At 33.1% G+C, this 22,437-nt stretch overlaps 3 protein-coding genes across 3 annotated transcripts; 1 reads left to right on the top strand and 2 right to left on the bottom strand.

Annotated features, from left to right (window-relative positions):
• Positions 1-1,071: 1,071 nt before the first annotated feature.
• Positions 1,072-2,420, bottom strand: LOC125057942 (malate dehydrogenase-like). Its single transcript, XM_047661902.1, has one exon. The coding sequence runs from the start codon at positions 2,370-2,372 to the stop codon at positions 1,338-1,340; it is 1,035 nt and encodes a 344-aa protein (XP_047517858.1). The 5' UTR covers positions 2,373-2,420; the 3' UTR covers positions 1,072-1,337.
• Positions 2,421-2,548: 128 nt separating this feature from the next.
• On the top strand, positions 2,549-3,795 carry LOC125057683 (malate dehydrogenase-like). Its single transcript, XM_047661481.1, has one exon. It carries the CDS (start codon positions 2,614-2,616, stop codon positions 3,604-3,606), a length of 993 nt encoding a protein of 330 aa, XP_047517437.1. The 5' UTR covers positions 2,549-2,613; the 3' UTR covers positions 3,607-3,795.
• LOC125057682 lies at positions 3,643-16,751 on the bottom strand. The gene is made up of 12 exons (XM_047661479.1): positions 16,385-16,751; positions 16,267-16,299; positions 16,047-16,112; positions 15,574-15,968; positions 15,101-15,238; positions 12,523-12,646; positions 11,365-11,448; positions 10,688-10,742; positions 8,556-8,657; positions 7,625-7,783; positions 5,629-5,885; positions 3,643-4,976 (listed from the first exon to the last, which is right to left on the bottom strand). Exons 1-11 carry the CDS (start codon positions 16,460-16,462, stop codon positions 5,629-5,631), a joined length of 1,491 nt encoding a protein of 496 aa, XP_047517435.1. The 5' UTR covers positions 16,463-16,751; the 3' UTR covers positions 3,643-4,976.
• Between the last annotated feature and the right edge of the window lie 5,686 nt (positions 16,752-22,437).

Here is a 22,437-nt window from a genome sequence, read left to right as displayed (position 1 = left end):
AAAACCACGGACCTATTCACTCCTTAGAAGAATTCTAAATTATCCCTGATATAGACTTACCGTTATAATAATGTATTATAATAAAAGTAATAGCAATTAAATCAAAAGGATGTCGTAATCCAAGTTCCGTCATCAACAAATTGAAATACATATCATGAAATGGTACGTATGGAGTTAAATGACGCTGCGATCCTTATGTGGTAATGTCTTCACCCTAATCACCGTTACGAGTCTCGAAGATAGCACGGTCAGACCTCAAGACATTAAACTGGATGTAATGTGTCCGCGAACCACCTCCGATTATCTTAAAGTTAACCGACAACGCGTGGTTTACACTGACTATTATATTACTATTTATATGTTAAGTGTGTCATCACGTTGCGTTTATATATAGCCACTTAGCTCCCCTATGGGGTAGACATTTATCTGTATTATATTGTGACCTTAGGCAAATACCGGATACCTCGAGCGAATGAATTAACAAATTCATAAACAAAAATCAGTTGGTGCTCCGACAGGTTCGAACGGACAACTTAAGGTTTGAGAACTTACACTTCTTACCGATTATTTTATTTCAGGATTTATATAATCGTAATTAGCTGCTTATATATATTAATTAATGTGACTCAGTTAACAGTTGATTGGCTTTTAATTTTTGTTTATATATATTTTTATTATTTCTTTAGATTTTACTTTAATTTATTTTAGTAACGTTGAGTTTTTTATTGTTAATAATGCACTTCTTGAACTCTACCCTGTGTTGGCGTTTCTTTTTTATAGTTCCACATTAGGGTTGCCTAGACGAAATCGCTTGTTAGCGATAAGGCCGCCCGTTGCCTTATAACTTTTGTAACCTTTTTTATGTGTATGTTTTTGAATAAGGTAATAAATTATAAATTATTTAATTAAGCGTTATATATAGGTAATTTTTGTAAACTATAAACGTAAAAGTTTAAATACGTGTGTACTTTTTAGGCTATATAAAATTTTGAAATCATTTTTAAAATATGCTTCGTATGTTAAGAACATTTTTTTACTTAGTTTTATTTTAAATGTTTATTAACAGTATGATCGCGTCTCTATATTGAATTGGTAGTGACCGAGGCACTGGAACGGTAGTTACATCGTTTTCTGAATGAGAAGAGACTCCGATGGGCGCTTTGTGCCCCCACAGCGCTATTTGTTCGATATTGGTCGTTTACGATCCACACACGTCAGCTCCAATTACTAACATTGTTCTAAAGTATTATCCTGTTTGTTTTCTCGTCGAATAAAAGCACTTTTATTTATAAGTCGGTTCATTTAAATTCTGTAAAATATCACAAATTTATTTAATTTTAAACTTTACCGTCCTCCATTCGAGCGTACTCTTCACCGAGACCAACTTCTTTATTTAATTGCGAAATAGCGTTACCCAAGATGACTCTCTCGTATTCAGACATGTGAAAATTCGCACCACAACTTTCTACAATTCCGTAACATCCGATTTTCGTGGGTCCCGAGAAGAATCTGGTACCAAAATGGGGATTTGCTGTGAAAGTATTAACCACTGTTGCGCCACCATATAATGCTTCTACCATGTTTTCTACAAATTCGTTAATGGACCACGCCATTGCCAGAGTGGAGGAATCGACACCATGTTTGTGTCTTATAACCTCCATGCCAGATTTCTTAACCAATTTTGTAAGTGTATCCGCCTGAGACGAATCCAGCTTGTAATGAGTGGGGGTCATACTTGAAAACAATGGTACAATTGTTTCATCGGAATGACCGCCGATAACTGGCACGTGAAGGTGACGAGGGTTCACATTAAGAGCCTTCGCCGCATATGCTCTTGCTCTAGCTGTATCAATTTGGGTGATTCCAAATATTTTAGCAGAATCATATGCACAGTACTTAAACAGCAGTGAACTAGCAAACGGTAGAATAGAGTTTATGGGATTAGTTGAAATAGCTAACACCGCATCTGGATTTATTTCGGCCATGGTTTGACACAGTCTATGAACGGCGGGTGCGTTCGCTGCTAACATTTGATCTCGTGTGTACCCGGGCTTCCTGGGTATCCTAGATACCATCACGATCAAGTGAGATGACCGAATTGATGCTGGAAGGAAACTATATCCGCTGTAAGATGCCACTCGTGGCCCTCCCGGTAGTTCAGATAAATCTGACCCAATCGATAATACTTCTTCGCTATCGTCATATAAATTTAATCGTGTAATATTGTTATTTCGTTTCAAAAGCAGAGCTAAATTTGAACCAATTCCATTAGCCGCTCCAATTATGGACACTTGGGCGTTTCGCCTGTGTTCTTTTAAGATGCATGATTTTGAAAAATACGATTTAGCAGGAGAAAGGCCTCGTGAAAACATTTTGCTTATTTCACAGAATTTAAAACCGACTTTACAAATATATGTCAACAATAATCATTATAAAGCAAGGTAAGGGCCATAAATACAAAAGAAGAATTGAATCTCATAAATACTTTATGTTTACACATCAAATGTCAATTTTCAAAGGTTATAAATGTCATCATTTGAAAAGTCGCCACAACGACGTGATGTATCAATAATATCCAAAATTCCACTAAATTTAAAAATAATAACAAACAGAATGATACTTATAAAGAAATTCTTCAAATTATTTGCTTCCAATGTAAGTAAAAGCTACCATGTAACCGTAGTGGGTGGTGCCAACGAGGTTGGTCAAACTATAAGCCTTCTGTTGAGAACCCAACCTAACATCAGAAAACTAGTGGTATACGATGAACTGCCCAAGACTTCTGGGATTGCTTTAGATCTATCACATGTCCCAGCCCGATGCACCCTGCACAGTTACATCGGCGAAGAAAATCTGGATAAAGCACTTAAAAACGCAGATATCGTGATTGCAGCCGGTGGGGTTCCTATGAAGCCAGGCCTAACAGAAAGTGAGTGGTTCAACAAAAATGCAAATTTTATAAAAATGATATCTGAAAAAGTTTCCAAGCAAAGTCCATTGCCATTTTTTGGGATCGTCACTGAACCACTCAATACTCTTGTCCCTATGGCATCTGAAATAATGAGAAACCACGGTGATTATAATCCCAAGAAACTGTTTGGCATTACAACTGTCGACGCATTGCGTGCCCAAACGATATATGCCGCCGAAAATAATATAAATCCGATAGATTGCGTTGTACCTGTCATTTGTGGGCACTCGAACAAAACGATAGTACCGTTGACTTCTCAAGCGCAGCCAAAATGCACAATGGAAGATAAGAAGATACATGAATATGTCAATAAGGTTCGTAAGGTAGAGAGTGTGATCTCGAACGCTAAACCAAAATGGTCTCCTTCATTATCAGTAGCATATGGAGCGCTTGTATTTACTAGAAACATTTTGGAGGCATTGGATGGACGACAAGCGACTGTCAACGCGTTAGTAGAAAATAACGATTTTGGGACATCATTCTTTGCTGGTTTAGTAGACGTTACTGAAAATGGTTATGGCGAGATGAAAAGATATACTAATATCACAAACCATGAGTGTCTATTACTAGAAAGAAGCATTGAACTATTACGAAAGGATGTATCTATGGGCAAGAAAATATTGGAATTGGCATGAATTTTGATGGACTTATTGCGATATTAAAACAACAAATTGCCAACGTATACGATTTTATTAACGTAAAACCTTGGATTTACAAATATTTCATTAAAAACTTAATCATATCACAGAGATCAATTTTTACAAATTCATTAAAATTTGTACTACGAACTTACGAAAAGTATAAAATAAAACTACTTATTTCTAGTTAAGAATTATTTGAACACTTTTCTCCTATTTCTGATTATGTAATTCAATAACCTTAAATTGTTTCCAAAAATAATGGACCTTTACAAATTGATTAACTAATATAACACCGCCTTATATTTAAAAAACTCTGTCATTCCTGTCTAAGTCAACATAATTTGACAGAAACATGAATTTAAATTGCCTTATTATAAAACGTAGACTAAAGACAGTACCAGTTGTTATCTATGGTTATTAGTGAATATACTCTTTGGTCAAAGCTTTAAATACAGAATTGAAAATTGATACGTTTAAAAAAATTTGTGCCCGAAAATAAGACTAAATATCTGGCTATAATTTCTAAAAAAAGAGGGTATTAAACAAAAATTGTTTTGGTAGGATAATAAAACAAGTTTTCAGTTGAAATTTTCTACATGCCCACATTATTAGGTAGTGAAAGATAAATATGGCAACCAACAAACACAAAGTTTTCTTTTCCACGTTTTATATAGGCGTATTAATTTATTCCTTGATAACCAAAAGCAATACTATAGAACTCTGTTCCAAAATAGCACATGCCCTCTACGAGCAAGTGTGTAAAGCTCCCGAGGGGGCATGAGGCGATTATTTGTATATTTTTTTATAAAATGTAGACTGAAGGTAGACAATCAATAATTGGTAGCTTATAGTTATTCAGATTAAATAAAAAAAAATCAAATTAATCATTCGTATTTTTAAAAAATGTACAGAAGTGGGTACCCACATAACATATTTTTAATATTGGTGATTTTTTGTATCTACACGACGATCTTATTTGCTTTAACTACACTTAACTAAAATACACTTTCGTCTCTTTCATATTCTGTTTAAAGTGAAGAAAAACAGCTGAAGTGTACTTTAGTTACAACGGCGCAATTATCCGATTTATGAATAAGGCATTAGATATCCAAATAACGTCTTAAGCGCCCATTTTATATAAAAACCCGCTTGACTTATGCCCTTTTTTCCGATGGATGAATTTTTGAAGGCTATGTTTGTCTATAGTATTAGCTCGTTCGTAATTTCCCTAAGTCTAAAACATTTGAAACTTAAATAAAATTCTAAAATCAAAAACTTGACAAATAAAGTAGAATTGATATTCGAATCATTAACTTAAATGTAATCAACAAATCTTATAATACGTAACACTGGAATCACAATATCTGAAACAAATGTTTTTTGTTAATAATCTACTCATATATAATACTATGAAACAGAAAGAAAAATGTAGATATATATATTATACTAGCTGACCGGGCAAACGTCGTTTTTCCATGTATATCATTTATAATTAAAAAATAGGGGTTGATCGTAGAGGGGTGAAAGTTAGGGGTTGTATGTATTTTAATGCTATATCATAAAAAAATAAAAACAGAAAAAAATATCTAAAAAAAAAAAATATTTAGGGGTGGACTACCCTTAATATTTAGGGGGATGAAAAACAGATGTTGTCCGATTCTCAGACATACCCAATATGCACACAAAATTTCATGCGAATCGGTCGAGCCGTTTCGGAGGAGTTTAACCACAAACCCCGCGACACGAGAATTTTATATATTAGATATATATATTTTTTGAAGTCATACTGTTTGGCGTGTTAGGGAAAAATTATGAGATTAAATTTTAATTTTTTGAAAAGATTTTTATCTTGTTACGCCAAAGAAGTATAGCGACTAACGCGTGTACATAAGTACACACTTTTTTAATGTAAATTAATATGTGGAAATGTGATATTTTTCACTTTTTCTTTTTTGTTTTAAACTAAAAAAACTTCAATATTGTTTTTATTGGAGCCGTTAGAATAATTACAATTACCTATTCCTCATTACTCTTGCTGACTTCACTCCCCGATTCACTGACACTGACCGACGTCTCCTTGAACTGACTGATGAAGTCCAGCAATTTCTGAAGGTTCCTCTGCGTCTTGATCTGGTCAGCCAGAAGCTGTCTCTTCTCTGCGTTATGCTCGTCGAGGTTTTCCTTCAATGATGCAGCGCGAGCTTCTAGTTTACGCAGCTCCACGCAGAGCTCAATGTTCCGTTCTTGAAGGCGTTTGCGTTCTGCTAACTTATCTATAAAATTTAATAAAGGTACTTTTTTACAATTAATTTAAAATTGTGTTGGGAGAATTTTTGTGCTCTCAGATCATCCCATCCAGTGTTGAGAGTCCCACGCTTAACGCCCGAACCCAATAATCAATCCACAATCTCAGATCTCAGATTGGTAACAATCAGACCGTGACAGTCGATCGATCTCCTATCTGCATCCCAATAACGAAACCCTACGAAGACAATCCATTTTTGGCGACGGATAAAATGCTTTTTGTCGTTCCATTTTACTGAGTTTTCACTCATATTTGATAATCAATGTAAACCAAATAAAGTAAATAAAACCGTACAAATAACAAAAATTTACATGTTATGTTTGAAACATAACAAACAGTTTTTTTAATTAATTAAAAACTGGTGTTAGTTAAAATCTGTTAAAATAATTAACTGTTGAAATCGAGCTTTCGTCAACTGTCATTGTCATACAAAGGTCTATCAACAGACACCGATACGACCTCCCATGGATAGCTTGTATGGCTGAACAGATGGCTATTACAATCCGTCGATTGGTTTTTGGCACACTTGTTAAAACATTTGGTTTAAGATTACTATCTCAGATGTTGGATTATAGATTGAGATATGTTATTAGGTTCGGGCGTAAGCCGCTAGGACAATACTGCTCAGTGCGTGAATGTTCCAAAATATAAACAAGGTATATTTTCAAATAATTTTCAATAAAACAATCGGCTGTCCAAAACGTTACCTCAGGACTATTTGAATTAAAAAATGAGATACCAATCAGAAGTTACTTTTACTGAAAGCCGCTACTTTGTTTGTCAGGGAGACTTCTCAAAGAACATAATATAGTGTAAACTCTATGTAACGACAAATCCCCTTAAAGCGTCGAAATCAATTGGTTTTGGTTGGTTTAGCTTGTCTACCATACAATGATACACTCTACATAGCATTACACCCACCCTCAATAACGACAATTAAATTAATAAAAAGTACTTTATAAGTTGCAAAATTAGTTAAAACTGCGGAACTGTGTACGTTCTTTTGTCTTTATTGTTAGCCCGTAATAAACTCGACTGTCGACATCATACGTTCTAAACTTTCTGAGAAATTAGTTTGTCTACAAATCGGGATTGCTTGCACGTACTTTATCACAAAGATGCCTCAATATTGCAAGATATAAATAAAATAAGTAAAAAATACAACATATTTGCTGGTACAGCAAAAGCGTTAGCAGAGCATACTAACACTACTCTGAAATAAACTTTATCTTTTTACACGCTTTATATTAGCTTCACCTGTATGTATGTATGTATGTATGTATGTAACCGACTCCTTCGGACTCGATTTTGACCCACTTTTAACGGACAGATTTAATTCAAACTTTGCGCACCTGTCAAAGATCGATGACACTGCAATAATCCGAAAAAAAATATTTAAAAAATTAAAAACTTTTTTTTGGTTGCTCTTTAGTTGGCTTTTAATTGGGTTGCTCGATAGACGAAAAATATGGCACAGAGCGCGCCCCACGCTTTTTCACAATAATACCAGTATTTTTTGTTCATTACCATTTTCAGCCTAAATTTGGAATTATTTTTCACTTTTTTTTTCTACTTCTCATTTAACGAAAACTCTCTGTAACATTAAAATATGCACAATCCCTTGAGTGTCGTTATATAGAGTTTACACTGTATATACCTATTCATAAGGTCTCCTTGAAAACCTTGAGTGCATTAACGGAACTTTACCTGTATAGAGCTGTTTGTGACCGTGGGGTGCGTGGGGCGAGGGGGCGGCGGTGGGCTCGGGCAGAGGGGCGCGGCACCCCGCACAGCGCCCTCCCACCCCGCACCCCGTGTGCTGCCACACGGAGCACGCGCTACACCAAACCAGCAGGGACGGCACATCTGCAACATGTACAACTATATTTCGACCGACGTTTTTTAGTATATTTAATGACTATTTTTATATTATTATTATTTATTAACGGAGCGTTCGAGTATTATGTAACACGCCGTAACGGGTTTTTCTGTAAAAACAAACTTTCTGTTACAAATGGGGGGTGGGGGCCCCCATTTGTAACGTTTTACGTGATCGTGACATACCACCAAGTGACCACTTTTGCCTAAAAATCACAATTATGTGGCGTAAAGTACCGCAAAAATGCTAAAATTCCTTTTTTATTGATTAGTATTATTAAAAAAAATTATAGAATGGTGCTAACTGTTAAAAACGCTCGCGAGTGCGTTGCCAGCCTTTTAAGAATTGGGACGCTGTTTTTTGTGAAGGACCCTAAGTCGTATTGGATCGGAAATACTTCGTAAATGTTACGTAACGCTTACTACAAAGAACGACTAAGCCCCGCCCCTATAACGTATCGTAACGTTTTACAATACCCCTCCCCAAAATCGTTACGTAATACCGACTGTCAGTTATAAAAAAAAACGGATTCTTAGTAATATAGTGTATAAAGATTCTAATAGAAAATTGTACTAATAAGTTAAAAACGGAATTCTTTAAGTACATACATACAAAAATCATGTAGGTTATGAACATCAGTAAATAAAAAAAATTGCAACCAGAGCGTAAAATGGATGAGAACTGGCAATAAACTCTCTGCCACTTTGACATATAAGGTATTACCCTAGTAGTAACTTTATAGGTATTTAGTATACTTACCATTTCTCCCACACCCATGACATACTTTCTTCGTAGAAAATACAGGTTCTACTGACAATCCAGTGGGGAGTGTTGATAGCCATGGTGGTTTGTTGCCCCAAGCTGAAAGTATAAAAATAATAATAAAAGCCTTTATTGCTGTAATTACTTATACCTATTAATACATACAAATGTGAAATAAAAAACATCATGTGTCCAATTCACACGTGGTAGAAGTGAAACCTTCAAAAACAAAGTTTTTATAATTAAAATATGTAAATTAGACTTTTTCTCTATCTAAATGTAGGATCTTTTCTTTAAAAAAATTTATATTTTAATGTTAAATTTTTATTTATAACTTTAATATCAATCTTTAATTTGGTAAAAACTAAAATAATAAAAGTTTGAAATAAATTCACAAGATCCAACGTGGGAGAAAATGAGATAGGAAGCATTATACAGTGTATAAACTTTTAATTAAGTGTAGTACGAAGTTTTCACTTCAAAAAGTTTCTATAACTAATGATTTGTAAATAAAATTGATAAATATTCTAATTTTATAATTAAACTACTTACTTGACTTACTTATTTAATTTTCATCAAATCTGTTTTTTTATTTCAGAAAATGTTCAAATACACACTAATTTAAAGTTTATACACTGTATAATGCCTCCTATCTCACTCTCTCCCACGCCAAATCCTATTAATTTATGTGTCTGTCTCTTTTTACTGTCGCTTTCTCACTCTCTCCCACGCCAAATCCTATTAATTTATGTGTCTGTCTCTTTTTACTGTCGCTTTTTTCGTTGCATCCGGTTTGAAATCACAACGATTCTAAAGAAGTTTCACTTCAAAAATTAACACTAAATACTAATAATTAATCGGCAAGCCGGTTGGTTGGTTTCTGTTCTATAGCTTGTCCTTGGACATAGGCCTCCTCAAAGGGCTTCCACTCTTCTCTGTTTCTAGCTTTACGTAGCCACATAGGGCCAGCTACTCTTCGCACATCATCTTCCCATCTTTTTATTTGTTTTCCTCATCTTCTTTTGTCATAGCGAGGAAGCCATTCCTTCTCTCATAATGTGTCCTGTCCATTTCCATTTCAATCTTTCAAAAGTAACAGCATTTCTAAACTTCGTCATGTCCTTTATTTCTTCTAGTTTTTATTTTTTTGTTTTTCTTTTAGTTTTTTTCTTTCAATTTCAGACCTGGAACACTCCTTTCGATACTATTCTGGCATACTCTTAGTTTGTTTTCTTGTTTATCAGTGAGTGACCAGGTATTATGATTTTCTAAATATTATTTTACTAGCTGACCCGGCGAACTTCGTACCGCCTGACAGTAAATTAATATCGTGGTTCAGCTAGAACTTAATTGATGAAATTAATACAGAATTCCAATACTCAATGTTAAAATGTGCCTTGATTTGTTGTTTATGTAGTAGCTTGATATATTTTCCTTAGTTTACACAAAATGAATTTCTGAACGCACCCATAAATAATTGACAACCAATATATATGTAAATGCTTTTTCATTACTGACATTATTTTACACTTTTCAAGTAATATTTTATGCAGTTTTTTGCAGTTGGTTAAAAATTATGAATACGTGAAAAAACGTCTTAAGATAAGTGTATAGTAGATATTTAGATCGACTCGTAGCAATTACGATATGTATTCTGTTAAATGATACATAAATTATGTTATTAATTCTGTAATAGTTTTGGCAAGGTTTCGAATGATGTATCTAATAATTTTATAAACAAAATATTATATTATGGCCTTAATAAATGAATCATCAATTATAGATTCGTCAAATTCATTCAACAAAAGACGATCGTTTGTCCTCAACCAATCAGAGCCCGTCTACTTTCTGATTGGCTTAATCAATTATCCTAAAGCCACCACGAACGCTATTTAAGTTACGTCACGCTAAGTATTTTTGATACTAATAATAAAATCGTGCTTAATATTTGTGTCCTCCTTTTTTCAGAACGCAATCTCAATGGAACTCGTCTTGACAACTGCAAACGTCAAACTGTATGTTTAGCTCTTTGACAGCTGACAATTTGTAATTGAGGTTTTTAAGATTTAGAACATGGATTTGAATGTCAAAAAACGCTCTTGAATGTTACGTTTGTGGTTTTTACCTACCTTTAATATCTGTGGAACTTGATGGCGAGCCTTCCCGCGATGATTTGCTCTGATTCTGTAATGAAAACTTGCTGTCAAATTGTACTACCAAAATAGTGTATATTTTGTCATCACTCTTGTCACTTTGACAATAAAGGAACGTGCAAAAGTATTTCGTGTATAAAAATTGTAATAAATTAAAATAATCGTTACGTTACCAATACAAGTCACCGAAGCGTACGTATATAATTAAAACCTCCTTAACGAGGTTTAAAATTAAATTTATTATATAATTAACATAATTCGATGTTTAGGCCTTCTAATGACGTAATATGTCGTAAAAAACGCCATACAAAAGTCCGAAAAACATTTAGCTATAGATTAAGATCGCGGAAGTAACTTTGAACAAAAATAAATAATTTAATATTTAGACAGAATTGACGACTCATTGGTCTAGTGGTTAGTACCCCTGACTGCGAATCCATGGGTCTCGGGTTCGATCCTCGGCTGAGACGAACATCGATGTGATGAGCATTTGGTGTTGTGCTTCGGTCTTGGGTGTTTAAATATGTATTTATATGTCTATCTATCTATAATATGTATGTATATCCGTTGCCTAGTACCCATAACACAAGCTTCACCAGCTTAGCATGGGACTAGGTCAATTGGTGGAAATGGCTTAAAAAAAAAAATATTACCTGTTTCCTTAGTTTCGCTGAACGGGTCTGGGGCGGGTCGTTGTGGTTTTGGAGATATGGAAAATGGTTTAGTTTCTTACGCTTCTGAAAATGGATAAATATTTGATTTACAACGGATTCCTGTATAACAGTGGTATTTGCGATGTTACTACAGTGTATAGTAGATATTTAGATAGACTCGTAGCAATTACGATATGTAAATTTGTAAAAAAAGGCTTGGAATTTTTTTTGTTTTTGGGAGCGTTCAAGTATTACGTAACGTATTTTGGGAGAGGGGGGTCCTTTTGTAAACGTTACGATGCGGGGCGGGGATTAAATTACGCGTTATTGTTAATATTTTTTTCGACTTACACCACCTACGTAACTAAAGAGTCGCTAGGTGGTCACGAAACGTTTTACTATACTTGGGTACTGAATAACGTTAAGGCGAGTTACATGGGGGAGGGGGGTCAATAATCTCCAAAAATTGCGTTACGTAATACTTGAACGCTCCCTTAGAAAAACTTTTTTCCCCATTTTTTTTTATTTTTATTGTATTATTTCTAATACCACAAATATTGTAATTTACCAATATTGTAAAACTGTAATAAATACAATAACGATTTTACTTTCGAATTTTATTTGAACAATAGTTAATGCGAAAAACTTAAGAGAGCATAGAGTCATAATCAAAACATACAAATTATTTCAAATTGGCATAACGTAAAACATATTAAAAAAATATTTTTTCCATGTACTAATGTACCGTCTGTGGAACCCAGTGTCATTTATTAATTAAGATAAAAGTATTCTTGTGTATTGATAACAATAACTATGAATAATATCTATGTAAGGGAGCGTTCAAGTAATACGTAACGAATTTTGGGGGGAGGGGGGTCCTTTTGTAAAACGTTACGATACGGGGCGGGAATAGAATTACGCGTTAGTTTTAATATTATTTTCGACTTTCCAGTACTTTACACCACATAATGGTAACTTTTAGGTATAAAGAGTAACTAGGTGGTCACGAAACGTTTTACTATACTTGGGTACAGAAAAACGTTACGGCGCGTTACATGGGGGGGGGAGGGTGACGTAATACTTGAACGCTCCCTAAAACACTTGACCACATTCTTAAAAAATATTTCTTTCGCTGTATGTTAATCAGAGTATACTTACAGAAATCATATCAAAACTGCCGTATACAAAATCACTTCTATTGGCACTCGTCGATCTCTTACGACATTCATTTAATCTTTTCTCCATTAACTCCTTTTGTGAAGGCGTCACCAATCCAAGGGCCCTTGAAATTTAAATATTTCGTGTTACGAAAATTATTAAGTAATAATAAGGCGCTTTTGTGATTGTTTTACGCCCGAACCCAATAACCTATCTCAATCTATAATCCACCATCTGAGATAGTAATCCTAATCCAAATGTTGTAACAAGTGTGCCAATAACCAATCGACGGATTGTAATAGCCATCTGTCGATACAAGCTATCCATGGGAGGTCGTATCGGTGTCTGTGGATAGACCCTTGTATGAAAATGACAATTGACGAAAGCTCGAATTCAACAGTTAATTATTTTAACAGATTTTTAATTTTAAATAAAAGTAATATTCATGATAATCAAAAAATTTACAAAAAATTTTTTTCTATACTTTGTTATATATGGTTGTTTTTGTTAATTTTAGAAGTTTTAGAAAAAAAATAAACAAAAGTTGAATATTTGTTTATAACAAATTGGTAAGTTAATAAACAATAGAATTGTTGATTAAAAACAATTTTTTTTCTGTTACTTTATAGAAGACTGTCAATTATGATTTTTAGGAAAAAAAAAATTTCTTAACTAATTATTTAAACAATAGAAAATTAAAAAAAACGATTATAAACAATTAAAAATTGTTATTAAGGAAAATTTTTTTTTTTAAAAATCATAAAATTTTTAATGTAATAAAGTTGTGTTAAATATTTTTTTAAAAATATTGATTTAATCAATTTGTTTAAAAAAAATTTATCAACAAATGGCGGGAATTTTTTTTTTCGCAAATTAATAAATATCTTGTATTAATAAAAAAACGATTATATGATGATTGAGAAAAAAAAAATTTTTTTTAACATCATTACATGGATTTTTAAGTTTTTGTTTAAGTAAAAAAATTGTTATAAACAAAGTATAAATATTTTTTTAACTTTTATGGCACGATCTTGTTAAGTATGTATGTAAGAAAGGCTCTACGAAGCGAAATATTTTTACGACCATTATTTAAACATTTTTTTTCACTTACAATTAAGACGGTCGTTCGAGAAAATTTCGTTAGTTAACAATTATTTAACTTGTTGAAAAATTAACTTTAAGTAAAATTTTCAACGGGAATAAATTAATTATAGTGTTCAGAACACACCATAATTTTTTCAAATTTAAAAAAAAATATTCAATACCTTAAATAAATTAATTAATGTGCCGTAGTCGCTTTTGACGCCACGCGCGAATCCTCAGACCTATTTTTAGCGTTAAATTAACATTATAAATAATGAAGATACGAGTTCCGGGAGTCAGGAGTTTTTTGTTGGAAATTTCCTCCTCTTTCAGAATCTTTATTTGAAATTTCTTAAATATTAATAGTTTATTAAATATTGGCAAAAAACTAAATGCCATTATTTTTTCATCTTTAATGGTCTATAACTTTTGCAATTTTTTATGTGCTAATACACGCTTTTAGGCACGTCATTCCGGATCCAATGAGCTATCGCACATAATTTTAGGAGTAGTATCTCTATTTTGTTCCATTTTCAACTTGTCGACTAGACTAACGGTCTGATCGCAGATTGTTTTCAATCTGAGATTGTGGATTGATTATTGGGTTTGGGCGTTAGACTCGGGACTACAACCTCTTTCTACAAAAATACCTGATAAAATTCTGTTCAACAAAAATACTTGTTTGACATACGGAAGGTACACTAAGCGCTTGCTATTTGGCCAATAAAACAAAAATTTAAAGAATTGCTTATGCTATGTACATATACTAATGGGCCTTTTAGGTCTGGGCCTCCGATTTCTGGCAAGTAAGTAAGTAAGGCAGAAGGCTCAACTGATGTGATACCGTCGCCCATGGACACATGGCTTGCAAGTGCGTTTACGGCCTTTTAAGAACTGGTATGCTCTTGAAGGACCCTAAGTCGAAATGGTTCGGAAATACTTCCGTGGGCAGCTGGTTCCAGATGGTTGTGGCATGGCAAAAACAACCTTAAAAAGTTAAAAGTAAGTGATCAACCCTCTGTGCCTGACACACACCGTCCACTTCTTGGGTCTAAAGCATGCCTCTATTTATATCCACTACTGTTGGCCTAGTGGCTTCAGCGTGCGACTCTCATACCTGAGGTCGTAGGTTCGATCTTTCTATGTGCGCATTTAACTTTTGCTTGAACGGTGAAGGAAAATATCGTGAGGAAACCGATATATATTAGACCCAAAAAGTCGACGGCGTGTGTCAGGCACTGGAGGCTGATCACCTACTTGCCCATTAGATTTAAAAATGATCATGAAACAGATTCAGAAATCTGAGGCCAAGACCTAAAGAGGTTGTAGTGCCACTGATTTTATTTTTTTAATCCAATAATCTAATATATGAAATTTATATATTGCTTGTCAATGGGATTCCTAAATACAAAAATTGTAGATTATATAAATCTATTATTGGTTAGAACTATTGATTATATATACAAAGAAAATTTTTTTAAAGAAAAATTTTTACCTCATGAATATTTCTTTAGACACTGGCTCACCAGGTTGGGGCAAAGGGGGTGGTGACGAGACCAGTGATGGTTCACTAAGAGCTGAAGAATCTGAATCCGTCCTATCTGGCCAGTCATTGTCGTCAAACTTTGTTCCCCTTAAACAGTTTAGGAATATGAATCAATCCTGTTTTTACTAGTATGTGGAAATATAAATTTTTAGCTTAAATCTGATTAATTTTGTAGTATGAGTAACAATGTATACTTATGATCATCAATAGAAGAATTAAACAAGCTTCAAGTCAAAACATAGCTTATGCTATGATGACATATGTCAAAAACCTACTATTGGATTTGACATACAAAGGTCTCCAAATTTAATTGTAACCTTTGCCCAAAACATGACTTCATCATCAACAGCATGACAACGAAAATATTATCTAGATCTAGAAAATTATAAATTACTAACATACAAAAATATAAACATACTCACAGAAAAACTTCCTTAACTTTATTCAGCGCATTTTCAAAATTGCTGTTTTCACTGTGAACTAAATTTTGCAATTGTGGAAAATTTTTCACAAAACTCTCTTTACAGTGGACATCATCATTGTTTATTTGGTCATGGTCAAGTGGCTTTGTTTCATTTTCTGTATCTGACACATTAAGATGTTCATTAGTGTTTTCAGTTTTTATTTGAATCTCATTAAGAACTGAGGGTTTGAGGAGAGATGTTGTTCGATTCCTGTTTCTATATTGTAATTGATGATCACGTAGTTGTTGAGCAATATAATTATTGTCTTTGTCTATACTGACTTGTTTATTTTTTGCTCTAAGTCTTTGTTGATACAATTCTAATTCTCTTCGCAGTCTATCCACCACTAATTTCTAAACCAAAATAAAAAAGAATTAAAAATTAATTATGTTAAAATATTTTACAAAATATTATAATTCAAATATACTTACTTGGGAGCGTCCTATAGCTACTATTTCCTGTTCAGCTTCATTTACTTTATTTTTTAAGTCTGAATTCTAGAAAAACATGTTTATATATGAAATACAGGAAAACTTATCAAGGTTTTTTAAAAATAATTTTATATATATAGTTAGTTTATACATTTGACATGATATGAATAAGGATTGACAGTGAAACTAAATATAATCTCAAATAAAAAACTGAACTTACACTTTCGTCTTCTTGTAGACGCGCTACCCAGATCTGAAAAAATAATATAACTTCAATAAACATCTATTTACAATTAAAACCATTTTTTTATTGTATCTTTATTATATTATTGTAATACCTGATGTACTTGAATGGCATTTTTTAGCAATGTTTGGGTTCGTCGAATATCTTCTTTTATTTCATTCGATACTTCCATAGTTATAACACAAAATTATTAAGAATAAATTTTTAATCTAACAAAATGAAATTCTTATTCACGCGTCCTTTAATCGTAAATAACACGCTGTTTACTTAGCTAATACTTGCTGTAAATTGAATTTAAAGTTTAGTTAATTCAAATAAAGGTCATAATATAATACTTTACACTAGTTTTATGAAGACTTTAAACTAAACACAAAACGAAAAACTAAATTATAGACGTAAGTAATTTCACAGCAATTTTAATGTTCACTCAAAACTCAAAAGTCAAACATTTGTGCGAAAAATATAAAAATTAATTTTTTTTTTTTTTTTTTGGGATTTTATGACCTGGCATTTACAACCTTTAGGTCAACTCTTAATTTTCATAGACGTAATGTTACGCCTATGAGCATATTCCATTAAATTGTTTTTATTGTATTTTTTATGTAATTGTAGATGTGCTTATAAGTAAGTTCGTCTTGTAACAATTGTTTTAAAGGCGGCGGGCGGGACAATAAATCACACTTATTTTCAACATCACTAAGTTCACTGGCCAACACTAGTCTGTCGATCAAAAATTTTTGACAATCGAAGATAATGTGTTCCACAGTTCCATCACTTGAATTACAATGTGAACATGTTTTATTCGCAATAATGCCGAGTCGAGCAAGGTGTGACGGTGCAGTATTATGACCAAAACGCAGTCTATTTATGATAGTAATAAAGTCTCGAGGAACATCTGGCATACGATGATACCAAGGTCTTGCAGGTAAGTCTACTTGTATGCTTCCATACCATTTTCCTTTCGTATCTTGATCTTTCTTCCACATTTCTAACCACAAATTTTGAATATTCTGGTCAATACATTGCAAGTAATCGGACATAGGAACATTCATTGTATTTCTAACGTCAACAGCATTAACTCCTTCATATGCAGTTTTATCAGCCATTTCATTGCCAGAGATACCTTTGTGGGAAGGTACCCATAGAAAGAAAATTTGAATATTGTTATTGTGATATTGTTGAATTATTTGTTTAATGAAGTAAAGGATATAATTAGACTTGAATTTAACTGTAAGGGTAGTTAAAGCTGTTATCAAACTCAAGGAATCAGAAATTATTAAAAAATATTTAATATTATTGATTTCGCGAATACGCATTAATGCCTGATACACTGCATATGCCTCTGCCGTAAATATAGAGCAGGGTTCATGCAGAATAAAACTTGAAGAAAATTTTGCTTGTGGATCATATAGAGCAGCATGTACATAATCACTTGCTTTGCTCCCATCAGTGTAGATAACATAGTACATTGTATTTTCCTCCAAAAATTGAAGCATTTCCGAATTATTGTTTATTGTCTGATGGACTACATTAATTGGATGTGAAATACACTGATAAGAGAAAGAGTAACATGGCCATGGACACTGTTTTCTAATTTTAGAAAAACTATTGTCTATTTCCAGAAATATATCGGACATTGTTGGAGAATTACCACATATTAGACCTTGTGCTGTTGTTAATGGTCTTCTTGGGGATCTATCTATATAAGGTACAATTTTGTTTATTACTTGAGTGTTGTTTGATGCTATTAATTTGAGACAGTATCTTTCAGCAAGTAAGATTCGCCTCAAAATCAAAGGCATCACTTTTGTCTCAACTTCCATGGCCCTTATGGGAGTTGAGCAAATAGCACCAGATATTATTCTTAAAGCCTTATTCTGCAATATGTCTAATTTATTTACATGAGAACTATTCATATAAGCGAGTGAGCTATAATCTAAGTGACTTCTAACAATACTTTTATACAATATTGACAATATTTTAGGGTCTGCACCCCATGTTACACCACACAGTGATCTGATAACATTTAGTCCTCTGTGAGCATTTTTGGATATATATTTAATATGTTCTTCAAAAGTTAGTTTTGGGTCTAGTATTATTCCTAAAAATTTCTTTGAAGTGACTCTATTTATAATTTCATTATTGTAAATAATATTTGAATTTGAGGCTTCATTGCCAAAAAACATAACACTACTTTTAGATGGGTTAATTTTTAAATGTAAACGATAATTATAATATTGTAATAGTTGAAATAAGGATTTGTTCATATTATCTATTGCAATCTCTAAGTTGTAATTACTACTGTATAATACAATGTCATCAGCAAATTGTAAAATATTTACATTCCTATTATTTACATATTTACAAATTTCACTTGTGTATATATTGTACAGTAATGGAGATAGTGTGGCACCCTGCATTGTACCTCTCGAGGCACATTTGGGTCCATATAGAATATTGTTATGCCTAGCATAGATTGTTCTGTTGTTCAAAAAATTAAAAATCCACTTACATAAGTGCCCGGGCACACCCAACCTAGACATGATTTGAACTAGTATACCAGGATCAACACTGTCAAAAGCACTTTGAACGTCTAGGAATACGCAAACTGTGTTTAATTTTCTATGTTTTGCATTTTTCAGGTCAGAGATTAAAGAGGTGAAACTGTCTGCACTACTACGCCCTCTACGGAAGCCAAATTGTATAGGTGGAATGAAACACTTAGATTCAACATACCAATCGAGACGGACTTTCACCATATTTTCGAATATTTTACCAAGACAGGATGACAAGGAAATTGGTCTATAAGAACTAGCAAACTCAGGACATTTGTCGGGCTTAAGTATTGGGACAACACATTGTGTTTTCCATGACTGTGGAATACATTTATTACTCCAAAGCAAATTGAGGATGTTAAGAAACAACTTTTGGGCAGAAACATCTAAGTTTTTAATTACAATGTAAGGATAATCATCTAAGCCAGGAGTTGTATTTCGTCTAGAGTGCAAACTTGTTAAAAATTCAGACCATGAAAATGGATCCAGTAAAAATTTTGAATTTGGGTTATCATTGTTGATTTCAAAAACAATGTTCAGTTGATCTACTTCAATTAAGTTGCTATTATCTGATAATTTATCCAAGAGTGGAGATATAAACACATCTGTATATGATTTATTCTTAGGTCTTATGCCTTTGAACATTTTTAATAAATTCCAAATTTTACTTATGTGAGTATTTCTATTAAAAGTGTTACATAAGTTATTCCATCCAATTTTTTTCTGTTCTGAAATTGTTCTCTTTTTCTGGGCATCTTTTCTTTTGTAATTAATATAATTTTCAATAGTAGGTTCTTTTCTATATAGTTTTAGCGCATTATATGAAGCAATAACACTTTGTTCACATATACAATTCCACCAAGGAGATGGTGGTCTGCTTATGAAAGTATTTGTTTTAGTGAGCTTTGGAATTGACATTTCTTTAAGAGTATCTAAATGAGAACAGAAATAATTATATGTTGAAATAGGATCATGTGATTGAAGTATCAAATCATTAAACATTGTTTTTGAAAGATCTGTGTATGTTTCCCAGTCAGCTCTTTTATATATAAACCTATCTACAGGGGAATTGAGATGATATTTATCTATATCTAATGAAATCTCTGTTATTGTTGGATAATGGTAACTTCCCATTGTATCATCATGTACAGACCATTCACATAGTGGTGCGAGGCTGCCACTAATGAAGCTTACATCAATGGCAGAAGCAGTTTGTCTAGGGCGATTTAAGGTTGTAGGTCTACCATCATTTAAAATACACAAATCTAAGTCATCAATTAAATTAAATAACTCCTGACCTCTACTTTTGGTTGACTGACAACCAAATGCAATATGATGAGCATTAAAGTCACCACTCATAAATATGGGCTTTGGTAAATCATTAATAATGTAACGGAGTCTATTAAATCGTATACGCCCACTTGAAGGTGGACAGTATATACAGAGAATTGTTAAACTACTATGTCCAGTTGATACAGATACACCAACTGTTTGTATATCTTCATAAAATCTAGTATTTAATATATTATACTTAAGGTATGGTTTTATTAGTATTGCAACTCCATTATGTGCATTGTTTGAATTTTTGTTGTAAATATTATATCCTGGTATTTTAAAATTATTATCTTTAAACCATGTCTCATTTAGAAGGCAAATATCAATATTTTGTTGTTTTAAAAATTGAATTAATAAAGGTTTTTTACTATTTGCACTTTGAATATTAAACTGAACAATACGTAGCTTGGATTGTGTAGAACTAGGCCCTACACAATCCATTATGTTAAATTTTTTAATAATGCATCTTTTATAGTTTTCATATTCGTGGGTGTACTGTCATCTTTATTGGCTAATTCCACCAACGTCTGCACTAGGGCCATAAGTACATCGTTGTTGGAAATTATTAGATTTTTAAGGTCCTTAGAAGGGACTATTTTAACTTTATTTACATCCGACTTATTTACAATAACATTACTATTTACAAGTTGTGGTTTTGGTGGAGGGAGTGTAGGGAAATCTGTTTCATTGGTGGTAACTTGTTTTGTTAAGGCAACACTTGCATAAGAAATGTTGCTTTTCTTTTCACTAATCTTCTTTATTTTGATAGGACATAATCTAGAAATCGCAAGATGAGGCCCACTGCAATTTATGCAGCTGATCTCAGTTGGTTTATCACATTGCTTATACAAGTGTTCACCTCCGCAAATACTACATCTTTGTTTCCCATTACAAATCTTAGCTGAATGATTAAATTTAAAACACCTATAGCACTGTAGTAAAGGTGGAATGTATTCGAAAACTCTGTACGAGAATAGATCGTATTGTACATTATTAGGCAGTACATTAGATAAGAAAGTGATGCTTACAGTTTGCAATGCAATGCGCTCTTGTCCTACCTTCTTTGTAAACCTTCTTATTGCCACTATTTCATATATCGAAGAAAGTCTAGTATATAGTTCTTTGTTAGAGATGTTCGCTGGAACAAATCTAATTATGCCGGTTTTTTCAATTTGCGCTGCCGGTATGAACGCCTTCATTTCATATTTTGTCAGAAAAGTGGTATTGTTAATAAAATTATTTGCCGTATTATACTGCTTGAATAATACTGCTATTTTATTGGCATTCACCCTCTGAATGCCCGTCACACCTTTTATGTCCATTGCGAAAATATGATTTAAATATATAGGGCTCTTGTTGCCCAATCTATCGTCGTTTGTGGATTCCACATACACTTTAAAGTCTGTGTTGGTTGAGTTTTCTGGATAAAGTCTTTTATAGTTCGGTTTGTAATAGGGCAGATACGCATCTCGCTCATCGCCGCAGTCCGATCGTCCAGCGCCTACGCCTCCTCCTTCATCCGTAGGCCTTGGCCGTTTTATTGAGGCGGGCGGGTGAGACCCGCCCCCCTCGTTTACCTCCATTGCTATTGTGCTTTTCAGCAGCTAATAGCAATATTTAAAATCACTTTAACTATAAAAAAATCACTATTTATAGAAAAAAATTAAAGTTTAAAGACAACCGCGCTTTTTCAAGGTTCCCGCCAGAATCCCTATAAAAATTAAAGGATAATTCCACAGATCAAGATATAATTATACAAAAGTTAACACTACAAACATACTCTGTGTTTTTTTAATCTGTTGATAGTATTCTCTGATAAATTACTAACATAATCTTTATTCTGCAATCCGCATTGACTGTTATCTTTAATATTGCATCGATCTCTGGTTCTGATTCTGGCGGGAACCTTGAAAAAGCGCGGTTGACTTTAAAGCATAATTTTATTTTATTTTCTATAAATAGAGATTTTTTTACAGTTAAAGTGAATTTAAATATTGCTATTAGCTGCTGAAAAGCACAATAGCATTGGAGGTTATGGAGATAAACGAGGGGGGCTGGTCTCACCCGCCCGCCTCAATAAAACGGCCAAATACGGATGAAGGAGGAGGCGTAGACTCTGTACGATCGGACTGCGGCGATGAGCGAGATGCGTCTGCCTTATTACAAACTGAATTATAAATATTGAAAAACATATTAAACATATTATATCCAAAAATCCTCACAGAGGACTAAATGTTATCAGATTACTTTGTGGTGT

This window comes from Pieris napi, chromosome 17, assembly GCF_905475465.1.
Source record: "Pieris napi chromosome 17, ilPieNapi1.2, whole genome shotgun sequence".
Taxonomy (NCBI): Eukaryota; Metazoa; Arthropoda; class Insecta; order Lepidoptera; family Pieridae; genus Pieris; species Pieris napi.
This window is presented reverse-complemented; position numbering and strand designations above follow the sequence as displayed.

What these genes read in the sequence shown, in the direction of transcription:
- LOC125057942 (XM_047661902.1), bottom strand. Translation starts at nt 2,372, where the DNA reads ATGTTTTCACGAGGCCTTTCTCCTGCTAAATCGTATTTTTCAAAATCA.
- LOC125057683 (XM_047661481.1), top strand. Translation starts at nt 2,614, where the DNA reads ATGATACTTATAAAGAAATTCTTCAAATTATTTGCTTCCAATGTAAGT.
- LOC125057682 (XM_047661479.1), bottom strand. Translation starts at nt 16,462, where the DNA reads ATGGAAGTATCGAATGAAATAAAAGAAGATATTCGACGAACCCAAACA. An exon ending in GTCTACAAGAAGACGAAAGT is followed by an intron (nt 16,113 to 16,266) that starts GTAAGTTCAGTT and finishes ATGTTTTTCTAG; the next exon opens with AATTCAGACTTAAAAAATAA. An exon ending in TAGCTATAGGACGCTCCCAA is followed by an intron (nt 15,969 to 16,046) that starts GTAAGTATATTT and finishes ATTTTGGTTTAG; the next exon opens with AAATTAGTGGTGGATAGACT.